Below are 17,427 nucleotides of genomic sequence, written 5' to 3' on the forward strand. Positions count from 1 at the left end.
TGTAGTTGTATATAGCATTTAAAAATAAGGGAAAAGATTTCTGTTTTAATTTGAATTAGAGTGGCTTAATCGTAAAAACGTTCAAATGTTTTCGGTTCTGTATATTAGAATTCGGTCATATAGATTCTAATTGGTTTCTAGTGCATTTTAAGCATGAGTCAAGTATCCCTAGTGAAAAATAATCGATAAAGTTAAAATAAATTTAAATTGCTATAATTAATACATTTGGGGGCTCTTATTCGTTTTTTTATTTGACTTGTATATCATTTCGGAATACTCCAAAACCATTCAGCTAAAAAGTTATATGCTAATGTTAAAAAAAAACTAAGTCTAGTTGGGAATAAAATTTATCTCTTTATCCTAATAGAACTCATGAAATTAAACAATTAAACAATTGCACAGGGTTTGCTTTTCCTGGAGATTTCATACTGCACATTAATTGCAATATGAAACTAGTGAACATATGCCATGCATTATAATAAAATATTGAAAAATAAATAGTTGCAAACAACCACTTCCAATTTTGCAATAATCTAAAGCAGTGATGGTGAACCTTTTTGTTGTGGTGTGCCGAAAGCACACACGTGTGTTGGCACCCACAATGCAATGTGTTCCTCCCCCTGCACATGCGCATGCAACACCGCTGCCTCTGGAGCCTCTAGAAGACTCTGGAGACTCTGGAAGCTGAAAATGGGCCCATTTCGACACTTCCACTATTTCCGGAAGGCCTGTTTTTTTGGCCTTCCGAGGCTGCAGAGGCTTCCCTCGAGCCTTGGGAAGGTGAAAATGGCCTCACACGGGCTGAAAATCAGCTGGGAGGCACGCACATGTGTGGTGCAGGTTAGATTGGCTGGCCGCACAAATGCCTCTGCATGCTACCTGTGGCACACATGCCATAGATTCGCCATCGCAGATCTAATGCATCACTGTCAATTCTAACAACTCTGTCATTTAGCTTTATAGACTTTTCCTATGCTTTAATAAGTAAATGGATCTTGCCATTTACTTATTAATTAAGGATTAGAGCATTTTCAATTTTTTCTGACAGTGAGAACAATCAACCAATGGAACAGTTTGCCTTTGGAAGTTGTGGGAGTTTTATCACTGGAGGCTTTTAAGAAGAGTTTGGACTGCCTCCCCTGCTTGGATGGGTTGTTGGACTAGACGACCTACAAGGTCCCTTCCAACCCTATTAATCTGTTAAATCTGTTACGTACTCTGATGTCAAAACATAAGATTAATCCACCCATGATGTACAGAGCAGGCATGTCATGTCATATATTGTGCAAAGATGAAAAATAAATGTGTAACTTGAACCAGTTTAACTTACTTTTTCATCCACTCCATATATGTTAGAGATGATGGATAAGTAAATTATAACTATGAATGAAAATCTTTATTACTTGCAGAGCAGCATATAAAACATACAAATAGTAAGAAGCAGATTTTTTGCAAGTAGAAAATCTGTATTATCTCTATCAGCTAATAAATATTCAATATAAAATTCATCTAGGTAGCCTGAAAGACTTTTAAATAAAGACTGGATTATAGTTATTGTAGGAATGCAATAGTGGCCCCATAAACGGGTGTCAAAACCGGGTGTGGTTCGTCTGGGTTGGAGCTGACTGGTAAAAAGCGCTCTGCTGGGGCCTATGGTCTCTGAAGGCCAGTGTGGCCTGGGTGGGGCCTGGCTCAAGAAGGCGCCTTGTCGATGGGTGGTCTCCGCTTGGGCGTGGTGGCGGGCCAAGGCTCTTCCAACCTGTAATCGTTTAAAAAAAAATAAAAAAACAACACTGAAGCACTAACTGAAAGCGATCCAAAATTCAGAAAAACCCCTGCAGAGGATTGGACTGCCCAGACATGATAGTAGTATTCCAGTATTTAAGAGGTTGCCATGAAGAGGAGAGAAGCAACCAGTAGAATTAAGGAGAAACTTCCTAACAGTGAGGACAATTAATTAGTGGAATAGCTTGTCATCAGAAGTTGTGGGTGCTTCATCACTAGAAGTTTTTAAGAAGAGACTGGATGGTTAGTTGTCTGAAAATGGTATAGGGTCTCCTGCCTGAGGAGTGGGTTGGACTAGAAAACCTCAAAGGACCCTTCCAGGTCTATTCTGGTTGATTGATTGAAATTCGGAATTCTTTGTCCCTAGATGTTAGCAGAGGTTCATTCAGGCACTACTGACATAAAAAGAGTCTCAGTGAAGAAGTAACTCCATGTTTTGGTGCTTGTTTCATTTATTTAATAAAGTTAACATTAATACACAAGTGTGTAAAATTTCTCTTAGTTCAAAAGACCAATTGTATGAGTACTTTAAAAAGATCAGGGATGATTTGAGCCAGTTCAGCCCAAGCTCTAATATTCTTGGCTTTCTTCTCCACAATGAAGCTTTTACCATGTAGTTCTAGACATGTCTCATTTAAATACATTTCTGAATAACTCCATAGAACATTAAACCTTCAGAAAGGATGCAAAACTTTCCCCCTAGCAATCAATAGAAAGAGGCTTCTAATCTTGAAATTGACAAAATTTGGAAGGCTTGTAAAGCAGTTGTCCTGTCATTTACCTTTTAGTAACTAGGAGGTACATTTGTAATATATTCAAATATTACTTTGTATATAATTCAGAAATTAGTGAATATATTCCACTGCTATATTGTCAGACCCATGTATCTGCCATTTTTCAATGGAAGAAGAAGAGGGGGGAGTTGGTAAAGAAATCCTTTTTTGATGTAACTCAGACATATTAAATTTTATACTGAATTTATATAACCTACACTTGATATACAACTGAGAGACTGAAACCAGATGCCCCAGAAATCTGTCACCTCTGGAAGAGACAGTAATAGAGAAGGGACCATAAAAATTCCAGCCGAGAGTTGTTTCCTGAGAAACCCTTCAGAAGATCGTTCTCAGAAGAGGGGAGGGGGAATTAACATGTTAATTCTTTGTTTTACAAAATACACATCAAGATAAGGGGAGAGGTCTTAAACTCCCTTATCTATCACTGCATGCCTGGGAGACATTAGATGTTGCTTTTGTATCTCTACTTGAATTGTCTCATCTCAATAAAGGATTCCTTTTGAAACACTTAGATTTCAGAAGTTCATTCTTGTCAATTGAAATGGGAAAAGTTTAGTAGCCTGACATATATGAAGCATTTTAAAATATTTTCTTCAGAACCTGTTTGTTTATTGAAAGCCCAAAAGGATTTCTACCCTAGTTGTTTTAGGAAGTATACTTTGTGAGCTCCACATGCATAAACCAATAGAAAGTACCAATAGAAAGTAGAAATCTACCAAAGTAGATTTTCTATAATAAAATAGGTATGGTGGTTTCAGAGTTCTGTCTTGGTGTTTTTTTTCAAAATATATTTTTTTCTGGATTACTACTGGAAGTGTACATTATTATGTATTATATTATATATTAGGGGAAAAGAGTCTCATTTTTTGTTTTAGTTTTTATGTTCTGCCTTAATAAAATGTATTTTTGGTGCTTTTAGCAATATTGTCTTAATGATTTTTTTAAATTCTAATTTTAGTTTAACAGCCATTGGAACTTGTTGCCTACAGATAGGTTAATTTTTAATCTATGCTTAGAGAAATTTGATTTGACTCAGAATATTTAACAATCTCTGAGGTTTTAAATCCTTAAAGTATTAATTTCTTACAGTAAATAAGTAAATCTCTTACCATGGTTTCACTGGGAGACCAAAATTAAATCCATAGTTAGCGTTTTAAGCAGTGTTTTTTCAAACATGGCAGCTTAAGATGTGTGGAATGAATTACCCTGAGGATTTTTGGGCATTGAAGTCCACCTACTGAAAACTGGAATATCATCATTGGTATATAGTAGCAATTTATCTCAAACTCCAGCCAGTATTATACCTAAATATATTTGTGTAATATGGCAGACCATTTGATATATATATATGGTATTCAGCTTTATTTGGGTATTTTCCCACGTCATTATAGTTGTGCTTTGAAAGTTGTATTTTAAAGCACAACTGTAATGACGTGGAAAAATACGGGAACAAAGCTGAATACCATACATGTAAGTACCAGCGAAAACTTAAGAAAACAAATATGTATGTATGTATGTATGTGTGTATATGTATATGTATGTGTGTGTGTGTGTGTGTGTGTATGTGTGTATATGTATGTATGTATGTATGTATGCTACCTAAGTGGGCAGTTTGATTTCACAGAAGTGTGATTGACTTGGAGTTACATTGTGTTTCTTAAGTGTTCCCTTTATTTTTTTGAGCAGTGTATATATATATTGATTGACAGTCAATTTCACATGCTGTTGTGCAAATGGAATAGACAACAGGTGGAAAGCGTAGGCAGTTAGCAAGACGTCCTCAATAAAGGAGTGGTTCTGCAGGTGATGACCACAGACCATTTCTCAGTTCCTATGCTTTCTGGCTGATGGTTTGGTCACTTTTGAATGCTGACGGTGCTTTCACTCTAGTAGTAGCGTGAGACTGAGTCTACAACCCACACAAGTGGCTCAGGTAGTACAGCTTATCCAGGATGGCATATCAATGCGAGCTGTGGCAAGAAGGTTTCCTGTGTCTGTCAGCGTAGTGTCCAGAGCATGCAGGGGCTACCGGGAGACAGGCCAGTACATCAGGAGACGTGGAGAAGGCTGTAGGAGGGCAACAACCCAGCATCAGGACCGCTACCTCCACCTTTGTGAAGGAGGAAGAGGAGGAGCACTGCCAGAGCCCTGCAAAATGACCCCCAGTGGGCCACAAATGTGCATGTGGCTGCTCAAACGGTCAGAAACAGACTCCATGAGGGTGGTATGAGGGCCTGACACCACAGGTGGGGGTTGTACTTACAGCCCAACACTGTGCAGGACATTTGGCATTTACCAGAGAATACCAAGATTGGCAAATTCGCCACTGGCACCTGTGCTCTTCATAGATGAAAGTAGGTTTACACTGAGCACATGTGACAGACATGACAGGGTCTGGAGATGCCATGGAGAATGTTCTGCTGCCTGCAACATCCTCCAGCATGACCGGTTTGGCAGTGGGTCAGTAATGGTGTGGGGTGGCATTTGTTTAGGGGGGGCGCACAGCCCTCCATGTGCTTGCCAGAGGTAGCCTGACTGTCATTAGGTACCAAGATGAGATCCTCAGACCCCTTGTGAGACCATATGTTGGTGCGGTTGGCCCTGGGTTCTTCCTAATGCACGATAATGCTAGACCTCATGTGGCTGGAGTGTGTCAGCAGTTCCTGCAAGACAAAGGCATTGACTGGCCCACCCATTCCCCAGACCTGAATCCAATTGAGCACATCTGGGACATCATGTCTCGCTCCATCCACCAATGCCACGTTGCACCACAGACTGTCCAGGAGTTGGGGGATGCTTTAGCCCAAGTGTGGGAGGAGATCCCTTAGGAGACCATCCGCCACCTCATCAGGAGCATGCCCAGGTGTTGTAGGGAGGTCATACAGGCATGTGGAGGCCACACACACTACTGAGCCTCATTGTGACTTGTTTTAAGGACATTACATCAAAGTTGGATCCGCCTGTAGTGTTCATTTTCCACTTTAATTGTGAGTGTAACTCCAAATCCAGACCTCCATGGCTTGCTAAATTTGATTAGCATTGATAATTTTTGTGTGATTTTGTTGTCAGCACATTCAACTATGTAATGAACAAAGTAAGAATATTTCATTCATTCAGGTCTAGGATGTCTTATTTTTGTGTTCCCTTTATTTTTGTGTTCCCCCTACACACACACATATATATTTTACAGAAAGCTTGTTCCAGAAATTTTCACTGCATTATTAAATATTTTTTCTGCATTCAGTGACACTGTTACAGTGATCTCAATTTTTTGAATATATATTCAGATGGTTCATTAGTAATCAAATATTAGCAGACACTTGATGACTTTATCAGTCCTGCATAATGTGGTTTTATAATCAAAGATAATATCACTTATAATAAAACCCCCAAATGTATTAGTTAAAGCAATTTATAATCTAATCTATTGCAATCAGTATTTTTAATCTGATGAACTTTCATAGTCAGTAGGGTTTTTACCAGTGTTCCTGGTCAAAAGGAACACTCTGGAAAACTCTGTTTAAATAGGCACTATTACATCAGTTAACTGTTTTGATTCTTTCCTCTTTTTTTACATATTTTTAAAGCACAACCTCAATGTTTGCCTCGGCCAAATGTTTTGTCGCTTGATAAGTATAAGGAAGGAACCAGCAAAAAAGAAAATAGCCCCAGAAGTCTGAAAAGTGAAAGCGGATTTTGCAGTGGAGTCAAAGTTGATGCACCAGATAATCGAATATTTTCTGCACCTGTTTCCCAAAAAATACACAGAAAAATTCAGTCCAGCCTGTCGGTCAACAATGAAAGTAGTAAGAAAAGCTCTGCTTATTCTCATAAACCAAGTTCTTTTCCTGAAGGTAAGTTGATAACAAAGTGTTGTTTTTTTTAAAAAAATTGCTAACTTGCAGTATCAGGGGTGGGATTCTACTGGCTCGGACCGGTTCTATAGAACTGGTTGTTATGATTCTGCGCAGTTCAGGGATCCGGCAAATCGTGCCCTCTCTCCATCTGCCCCTCCTTTCTCTGCCCAGTCAGTCCTTATTGCGCATGCGTGACATTGCGCACATGCCCGACATTGCTGACTGTGTTCTTCCCTGGACAATCACCCCTTAAGGTATTTCTTTTTTTTTTTCCCCTTCCGATCAGCTATGCCAGGATTCCCCTCGTCTTACTGTTTCACCCAGGAGGCTTTCCTGAGGTCCGGAAGGCTCAAAAAATGAGGGCGGAGGAGGGTGCTGCAAAAAAAGAAGCCATGCCCACCCAGTCACATGGCCATGCCCATCTAGCCACGCCCACAGAATTGGTTGTTAAAAAATTTGAATCCCACCCTTAGACAGTATCATTACAGAGGCAAGATAGAAATGCTTTGTATTTAGGAGACAGGCAAATATTTTAAAATATGTAATAAGAACTTGTTATTTTGTTATTGACAAGGGCTTAGTACATTCCCAAAACTCCACATTCCTGGCCATTGGTATCTATACAGTAAATACTGTAGATGATCCTCTACTGAAAACCATTCATTCAGTGACAGTTCACAGTTACAATGGTGCTGAATAAGTAATTTACAACTGGTCCTTGCACTTACAACTGTTTCAGCCAGCCTCTGGCCTCATGATCAACATTTGGGTGCTTGGCAACTGGCATGTATTTATGGTGGTTGCAGTGTCTCAGAGTCATATGATTGTGATTTTCCTAGCTGGCTTCTAAGAAGCAAAGTTAATGCAGGAAGTTGGATTCACTTAACAACCATATGATTTGCTTAACAGCCTCACCAAAAATGTAGGCAAGACTTACTTAGCAACTTAGCAATGAAAGTTCCAGACATTGTAAGTCACGGATTGCCTGTAAATGCTTATTTATTTTCATACCCTCAATATATAAATAAATTTTATTCTTCATTGGAGCCTGTGGTTAATCTATTGATCCAACTACTGTAAAAAAGAGTAGCAGAAGTTGAAAAAGGAAATGAGAACAAGACAAAATATCATTCTGCCCCTTTCACAATCATCTCTCAAAATTATTATGAATATGCCAGAAACAATTGTTCTGGAAGATTGATCATCTTGGCAGTTTGCTCTACTTCCTCCATTTCAAATGTACATTGCCTAACTTTTAAAAAACTTTTTTTTATTATAGATTACTAGTTTAAGCAGTTTTTTTATTAATTGGCTTGAGCAAAGGATCCACACAATTCTCATTATAATGAGAGGAAAAACTCCAGCCTACAAGGAATATATCTATCTACCTATATCTATATATCTATATCTATATCATATATTTATATCCCTCTCTCTCCCTCTCTTCCTCTTCCTCTCTTTCTCTCTCTCACACACAGAACCAATTTGGTGTAGTGGTTAAGGCATCAGGCTGTAAAACAGAAGCCATGAATTTTAGTTCTTTAGGCACAAAGCTGGACTGGGAAATTACCCAGTTTAAGTAATTTTGGCTGATCTCTCTCAGCCCTAGGAAGCCGACAATGGCAAACCACTTCTGAAATATAGTCAAGAAAACTACAGGGACTAATCTAGGCAGTTGCTAGGAGCTAACACTGATCTTGGCACAAAATAAATAAAAATCTGTTCTGTATACTATATAATCATATTATATCAATAGATTTAAATTGGCTGCCTAACAATTAGTTGGTTAAATGTTGATATTTGGAATAAGATCTTATGGAGTTGTTTAATATTGTAGTGAGGAAAGGGCTTGTCCTTTGAAATATTAATAAAAACTAATCTAAGAAAAAGTAGAATACATATTATGCAAATTATAAATATAACACAAATGATTTTTAATCATCAATCAACAGCGATAAATCAAGAATGTTTTAAGATATTAAAATACAAAGATAAATATAAGAATACAATTTTATATGCACGATCTATGTAGCATTTGTTTGTTTAGAAATTCATGTTTTCAGTTCTTGATATCTTGTCAAGAGGAGCTCTTGTTTGCTTGTGAAAATTATGTCATTTCACATTTCCTGTCACCTTTCTGATCCTTCAGGTTCTATATGTAGCTTTTATGATATGCCAGTGTCTGAACCTCTTGCTTTCACTCTGCAAATTTGTACTTCTCTCTTTTACATACTTGGGTGCTTCCCACCATTCACTGAAGTAATTTAAATGTCACTTTTCTGCTTCTCTCACAGTATTCTCACAGTCTCACATCAGGTTTGTATCACTGTACCTCCTGCTGCTATAGTGCAATATAGTGCAATATAGTACAATCATGTCTGATTCTAATTGAAAAATATAGTGTATAGTACATTTTCTAAAACAAAAAGTACATGCTGTTGACTTCTGACACTTGTATTGCTTAGGGATGGCAATCCCTGTGTTCCCAATTGTTATTGTTAACTGAATCCCGCTGTTGTTAGGCAAAGCAAGTTCTTGCCGGCTTTCCACAACCAAAGTCAATGGGGAATCTGGCAGGAAGTTGCAAGTTCCAGGTCTCTAGGTAAGTAAGTGACTACTAATTCTAATTCGACTAGACTAGACTGGACTAGAATAGAATAGAATAGAATAGAATAGAATAGAATAGAATAGAATAGAATAGAATAGAATAGAATAGAATTCTTTATTAGCCATGTGTGATTGGACAAACAAGATATTTATCTCCAGCACATAAGCTCTCTGTGTACAAACAACAACAAAGTGATAGGTTATAAATAATAAAACTATATGATATATGACATTATGTATCAGGCATGTCAAACTCGCAGCCTGCAGGCCAGATGCATCACTCACTGGCCACGCCCATGCCTGGTTTAGTGAAGGGGAAAAAAGTCACAATATGTCTCGTGACAATGCATGACAGCACAAGTTTGACACCCCTGTTATATATCATATAGATCTATGATACGAACAAAGTGATAGTCATATATCATTGAGAAGACCCACTTTCTGTGTTAGTATTGCTTAATTGACATTGACTCTGACCAATTATGTACAGTGGACAATAACTAGGTAAGATAGGTGCATCCTCAAGTAACCAGGCCAGATGCTATGAAAGACTTAGTAGTGAAATGAGCATCTTAAAATTCCATCTGGAAAGTTCTTAAAAATTGGCATGCTCAGAGGGGAAAGCATGGGTATTACTTTGGGATATTTCTTTTTCTCTTTAGAAAAAGATCTCTGCAATACATTTAGGACACCACATAAAGCTTCTTCCCTTTTTAAGAAACATCTCAGCACTGATAAAGAGGTCACTAAACTTCCTTGACCCTCAAAGGTGGTTTTCTTTCTATTTGTACTCTGAATAGCAGAGTTTCAGAGAGGCTTCTACCTGTTATAACATTTGGCCTTTCAGGTTCATCCAAAGGATTATTGTACCTTTGTCATGATACTTATTTACATATTTGGATTCATGGATAATCGAAATAGACATGAACAATAAAAATGGTCAAATAGATAAACTGTTTTGAATTATTTTTCAAGTGACGCTGATTGATAATAAATGATACAAAAATGTTATGCACTGCCACCTGTTTAGATTATTTTTAAGAGATTTTTGCAAAAGTAAACGAATGAACGGGTAGTTCTTACTCAATGTTGGTAATCAGGATCAGCAAGTTTGTTGCTAAATTATTTTGGTGAATTCCTCTCTTTTTTCTTTCTAAGTAGGTTTTTAGAAAAACAAAAATTACAAGTGGTCCTCGACTTATGACTACAGTTGAGCCCAAAATTTGTATTGTTAAGCAAGATCATTTTAAATGATTTTCGCCCCATTTTATTACCTTTCTTGGCGCGGTTGTTAAGTGAATCACTGCAGTTGTTAAGTTAGTAACACCGTTGTTAAGTGAATCTAGCTTATCCATTGAATTTGCTTGTCCAAAAAAATCACAAAAGGTGTTTATGGGACCTGGGTTATATGCCAGTTACCAAGCAGACAAATTTTGATCATGGTCATGATTTAATCATGATCAATTTTTTACACGGGGATGCTACAACAGTCATAAGTGTGAAAACAATCATAAGTCACTTTTTTCAGTGCCATTGTAACTTTGAATGATCATTAAACAAATAGTTGTAAGTCAGGAACTACCTGTATTTTGGTATTATTTTTGTCCACAATAATTGTCCTGAACCTGAGCTAATGTGTTAATGGGTGCTGTACATATATTTTATTGTAATGGCTGTTTTTGTTGGTATTGTTCTGTTCTGTTCTGTTACTAATTATTTTAAATTTTATTCTGGATGTTTTATGCCACAGAGTTTTGGAATGTTGTAGGTTTAACAAATTAAAATACTATGATGATGACAGTGATGATTTAATTATTTGTTGTTTTCTTTTTCACAATCATTGCTCTGCATGTAGTGTCATTGCCATTAATTGCATGGCCATTTCGTTTTGATTAGTGGTAGTTATAATTTGTTGTAATTTGGAAACCTTTCTTCCTTTATTTGGAATTTATTGTCAAGATAGAGAAAAAAAGTTAAGCTAATCTTGAATTATCAATATTGAGACACCTATTTCTTCTTAACTATGTCTCGTTTACATTATTTTTAAAAAACCGTAAGAAGAAATTATTAGTTTTGTTCCATGACAGTCTCCATGACAACAGTCTAATTAATCCCCATCAATCTGGCTTTGGTTCTCTTCACTGAACTTTACACCCCAGCTTCATTTCATGTGTCATATCTGCTAAGCACTGGATGAAGGTCACTTGTAGGTATGGTTATTCTTCATGGGAAACATAATTTAATATATGTAAGCATTCTTCTTACCAGCTGACTTTTTCCTGTTTTGTTACCAATGAACATTCATCTATTCATCATATTTAAGTGTTTATGTATTACTGTTCATTATTTATAGAAATGAGCTAACAAGTTAACTATTTCAACAAAAATGCTTACATAACACCAGTGGCTAATTTCTTTTGATTGTGGATGAATCAAACATGCATCTCTCCCAAGAATTTTGGCAATACAGGTAGTCCTCAAGTTACGACCACAATTGAGCCCTATGTTTCTGTTGCTAAGCAAGACAGTTGTTAAGCAAACTTTGCTCCATTTTACGACCTTTCTTGCTGCTGTTGTTAAGTGAATCACTACAGTTGTTAAGTTAGTAATCTGGTTGTTAAATGAATCTGGCTTTGTCTGAAGGTCGCAAAAGAGAATCACATGACCAAGGACATTGCAACTGCCATGAAGATGAGTCAGTTGCCAAGTTTCTGAATTTTGATCACATGATCATGAAGATGCTGCAGTGGTCATATGTGTGAAAAATGGTCGTAAGTCACTTTTTCAGCGCCATTATAACGTGGAAGGCTCACTAAATGAAATATCATAAGCAAGGACTACCCGTACCCAGTTCATTTATAAGTGACAGACTGAATAATCTCATTGGAAGATTTTGTTTTCATTTTTTCAACCCAATTTTATTTTTATATTTTATAGCTTTCCTTCATTTCTTTATTAGCATGAAAGAAGATTGCCTTTTTTGTTTTGATGTTGATGTTGCAGATGGATTAAGGCTATGCATCATATAGGGTAGTCTTGAAGCAAGAGGGATAAAGTGCAGTGGTAAACATAAAAAAACTGTAAAATAAAAGGGGACTGATAGAGAAAGCTATTTAAAATAATAACTATCATTGTTCCTGTTATGGAGAACAAATAACTGGTATGTCCAAAATGATAAAATGATATGTATTTAGTGATACAACAACATGTTCTTTAGAATCTTAATAGCAATAGCACGTAGACTTATATACCGATTCACAGTGCTTTTACAACCATTTCTAAGTGGTTTACAGAGTCAGCATATTACTCCCAAATATCTGGGTCCTCATTTTACCCACCTCAGAAGGATGGAAGGATGGTGAGATTTGAACTGCCAAATTGCAGACAGCCAGCAGTCAGTAGAAGTAGCCTGCAGTACTGCATTCTAACCATTGCACCACCATGGCTCTACTGATTTCTACAAAATCTTCCAAAGAGATTATTCAGTCTGTCATTTAATCTGCTGTGCCGCTGAGCTTTACTGCTGTGCTCTGAAATCTTTTTGGAGCATTTATTTATTGATTCATTTTTATTTATTTGCTTCATGAATTATTTTAACGGCATATAAAATCCAACCCAATATAAAACATAATATAATGAAACCAAATTAATCAACATAAACATATCGTAATCAGCAAAAGCAATCCCAGAAAGGTTTCAGCTAATAGTTGGGATATTCTTCTTCATGAGTAGACTATTAAAAGGAAGGTGAGCTGCCATGCAAAAGTACTCCTCCTATTACACATGCAATATAATGTAATTTGGAAAAAAACAAGATGGTTTTGTTTGCTCTTAAAGTGTTTTGTTTTCTCCAGAATGGTCATTCAGAATGTAGTATGACATTTCTGTTCTTCTCTTTATTCCTTCCCTGTCTGTCTACTTTCTCAAGATTGCTGTGTACACTGTATTTTGGCCTGCTTGTTCTGTGAATTCGTCACTCTCTGTGGCCTCATCCTGGAGCAAACCTCGTGTGGAATCTGCCCAGGGGTGGCCTGCTGCTGTGGAGAAAAAATGGGAGATGAATGCAACTGTGACATGGACTGTGGCATTGTGGATGCCTGTTGTGAATCATCAGACTGTTTAGAAATCTGTATGGAATGTTGTGGGATTTGTTTCCCATCATAGGTTTGTATTTTTTTTCTAGTTTTTGTTGTTATTGTTGAGTTTTGAAAAATTAGAGAGGGCTGTTCTGTGCCTTTCTCTATTTCTGATAAATTCTTTCAAAAGACACTATTAAATGTTCTCACAGCAACCTGCTAAGCACTCTTCATTTTTTAACTATTAGTGAAAAGTTGTAGATAATTTTTGAATAGTAGGCCATAAAGTATAAATGCAGGACAAATCATTCACGCAAATGAAACAAAAAATAGACAGATGTATCTGGAAAAAGAAACAAGGAATAACTTCTTTAAATTTTTGTTGTTATTTGATCTTCCTTTTTATAGCTGGACAATCAAATAAGAACATTTATTTTAATGATTCTTGATTAGAGAAAATTGTAATTGTTTTCAGGCAAATATAATTTGTTATGTATTAAATATATTTTATCTTAACTGGAATGCAAATTAATTTATGTGATCTAGTCATCTTATTAAGGTCTGAAGAATAATCTTGTTCATATTTTATAGTACAGTCTTGTTCATGTCTATTCTAAGTAATGACTGCAGCTTTAAAGTACTATTTACTTCTATAATTTTTGCATTCCATATGTAATATTGTAAAGAGAGCAGCCTAGTGGCCTAGTGGTGAAGGCGCTCACCTCCCATTTGGAAAGTTGAGAGTTCAATCAGAGGTAGCGGCAGATGTTTCTATCCTAGGGTGCAAAGAAAACGTATCTGCCACAAACTCCACATAGGTGTCAGGAAGGGCATCCAGCCGTTAAATGCTCAACTCCATCCAGTCACTCTAACTCTACCCCAAATTAAGAGACTACACGGTCACAAAAAGGGAGTAATATTATAAATAGTTAGGTTGGTGAAGTGAATAAATTTAAGTAAATAATCAAGAATGAAGGAGAACGGGTTATATTGAAAGAAAATGAAGCTAGATGTACAAAAAATGCTTTCCCATGCAAAGAATAAAAAAGGTTTTTATAAAACTTCCAATAGTGTATGAAACCATTATGCAAGAGATTTAAAAACTATATTTAGATTTCATCCAGTATTTGAAGTTGTTTAAAGGAGAAGGAATATATTTAGAAAATAGGTAATATTCCTGAATTGTTCTCATGGAGTAACTAAAATCGAGTCCAATGTTTTTAATAACAGAATTTTCTATACCTTGGAATATTATGTGTATTATGTCTCTTCAAATTTTTATTGTAATTAATAATTTATGTATACTATAGAGACCCTTTTAGCTGTTCTCATTTAATTCCTTGATCTCAGTAAATTTTTATTCATTTCCATTTAAAAAATAACCCATTTTATGATAAATAAAAATCTGAATTAGAAATGGTGATTTATCGATATTTACTTCTAAGTTTTTAGTGACAAGAAAATTTACAGTGCTCTCAATGTACCTGCTTGCATATGTTGAAAATTAAATTAACTATTCTTATTTCATATTTATTGATGCTGCGACAATTGTTCCATTCCCAGGAGGGGCTTCTGTTTGATTTTTCATGATCTTCACTTATTTTTTGGTCTTTGATACATGTGAAATACATTTTGATAAAATTATTTGATCTTAAGTTTTAGTGCATTGGCAAATGAGTTAGTTGGGGGAAGAGCAGGAATAACTTCTGCCCAACTCTTTGATTCTGAACAATGTGGGTGGATGCAGGGTCATTTATATTGACAGAATTAAAAACTATTGTATAACCAGAATTTTAAATAAAGTTTAAACAAAGTTTACATTGAGTAAACAAGCAAGATCAATTGTATGCTCTTAATTATAAATTTTGAAAGGTTGAAGCACAATTGTAAATGAGAGAGGCATTCTTTTCCTTGGGTTATTGATTTCAATGGCTAGCAAGAGAGATTTGTTACATACAGTATTGGAAGATCTTTTTTTTCTTTGTAAATTTTATTGGTTTTGAAAAACAAACATAAACAAACAAAACATAAAAACATCAAACATTCTTCCATATGTATACAAACAGTGTGCCGTTTGGTTTACAAATCATTTTGTGCATCTATTTCGTAGTCTTCAATTACAGTTACATTACATAAAAGCTCATATTATCAATCAAAAATTAGATACCCTAGTATCATTATTAATCAATCATTTGACTATAGTTTTATTCATTCATATTTTACGAGATAACCATAATTTACTTAGTTTATTTTATAACAGTTCATATTATCCTCCTAAATCTATCCTAAAAACATTTTGTAGATATAATAAAAAAGAAATACATCTTTATATATTTATTATTTTCTAAAAATCTACATATTTCATTACTATATTTTATTATCTAACCATTGATAGAAAAGGTCCCAAATTTTATAAAATTGTTTATCCTCTAGTTCTCTGATTTCAAATGTCAATCTATTCATTTCAGCACATTCCAATATTTTCTTAATGATTTCCTCCTGTGATGGTATTTTCTCATTTTTCCAATTTTTAGCAAATACAATCCTAACTGCTGTTAATACATTTACAATCAGGTATTTCAAATCTTTGCTATATGTTTCAGGTAAAATTCCCAATAAAAATATCTCTGGTTTCAAATCTATATGTTTTTTTGTCATTTTTTTCAACCACATGTGGATTTTAGTCCAGTATTTTTTAGCTTCTGCACAAGTCCACAACATATGGTAATATGAGCCAGGTGTCTGATGACATTAATAACATTTTTTGGATTTATTCTTGAACATTCTTACTATTCTTGTCGGCGGAAAATGCCACCTGTAAAACATCTTCTACAAATTTTCTTTATATGCTATTGACATTGTCATTTTATAATTTTGAGACCACAATTTTTGCCATTTCTCTAGATCAATCCCATATCCAAAATTCTTCCCCCAAGCAATCATAGTTTGTTCTTCTTCTAGTTTAATTTCTAATAAATATGCATACAGTTTTTAAATCACCTTTTCATCAGTACCTGTCAAAACCTTATCTAGATCAGTCAGTTTATCATAGAAACCTTCTGTTTTAAAATCTTTATCCCACCTTGAATTTGCGCATATGAAAAACAATTCATCTTTATATTGTTCCTCTAGTTTTTGCATCGATTTAAGTTCACCCTTTTCATTCAATATTTCCCCATATCTGTTTGTTCCTTTTTGTATATTATAGGTTAAGAAAATGCTTCAATAGTCTATAACCAGACTGGAATTTTCAAATAACATTGTCTTTTAATCTTCTCCCAATTTAACCACAAAGACACCCGTATATGATGTCTTCTAAAATACCCCTGTATTTTAGTTCCCTTGTACCATAAAAAAGCATGCCACCCCAACAACAAATCATGTCCTTTTAATGTCAACAATCTAGTATTTCTTAATGTTATCCATTCCTTGACCCACATCAGGTTTGTAGCTTGGTAGTGCAACTCCCAATTAGGCAAACCAAATCCTCCTCTAATTCTGGCATCTTGCAAAAGTTTTAACTTTATTCTTGCTTTCTTACCTTGCCATATATATTTCAACACAATTTTATTTAAATCTTCAAAATAATCTTTTCCAAGCCTAATTGGAATTGTTTGGAACAAATGTAAAATTCTGGGTAATATATTCGTCTTGGTTGTTGAAATTCTCCCTATTAGTGACAGTTATAGATTTTCCCGTTTCACCAAGTCTAGCGCTATCTGCTGTTTAAGTCTGATATAATTATTCTCTTTTAATGTACTACATCTTGCTGTCAAATGTATCCCCAAATACTTGATCTTATTCGTGACTTGAATTTTCAATAGATCTGCCAATTCTTCCTTTTGTCTTAATAACATATTCTTTGTCAAGATCTTTGTCTTATTTTTGTTTATTTTCAAACCAGCCACCTTGCCATATGCCTCTATCTTTTCCAATAATTTTGGTGCTGTTTCTAGGGGGTCTTCTAAGATAAAAACCAAGTCATCTGCAAGGCTTGCAGCTTAAATTCTTCCTTTTTAATTTTCATTCCTTTTATACTCTTTTCATTGCTAATATTTCTGTTTAATACTTCCAAAGTTAACACGAATAGCAAAGGTGATAGTGGGCACCCTTGTCTTGTTCTTTTTATTATGTTAATGGAGTCTGTCAATTCTCCCTCTATCATTACCTTTGCCGTTTGCTTGTAGTGTATAGCTTCTATTGCTTGAATAAATTTTCTACCAAAACCCATCTGTTCCAACAATAATAACATGAATTGCCAATTCACATTATCAAATGACTTTTGTGCATCTAGAAATATCAAAG

General features: G+C 35.4%; 1 protein-coding gene across 1 annotated transcript in view; it reads left to right on the top strand.

The window, feature by feature from the left end:
• The window catches only part of MDFIC (MyoD family inhibitor domain containing), a 50,663-nt gene extending 36,014 nt beyond the window's left edge, over nucleotides 1–14,649 (top strand). Inside the window, exons 3-4 of the mRNA XM_026713152.2 lie at nucleotides 6,170–6,436; nucleotides 12,975–14,649. Of these exons, the coding sequence (XP_026568937.1) occupies nucleotides 6,170–6,436; nucleotides 12,975–13,210 (503 nt within the window). The 3' untranslated portion in view covers nucleotides 13,211–14,649. The remainder of the gene's footprint in view (nucleotides 1–6,169; nucleotides 6,437–12,974) is intronic.
• Nucleotides 14,650–17,427: the final 2,778 nt, after the last annotated feature.

Source organism: Pseudonaja textilis, chromosome 5, assembly GCF_049901715.1.
Source record: "Pseudonaja textilis isolate UNSWEBS1 chromosome 5, rPseTex1.2, whole genome shotgun sequence".
NCBI classification, from domain to species: Eukaryota; Metazoa; Chordata; class Lepidosauria; order Squamata; family Elapidae; genus Pseudonaja; species Pseudonaja textilis.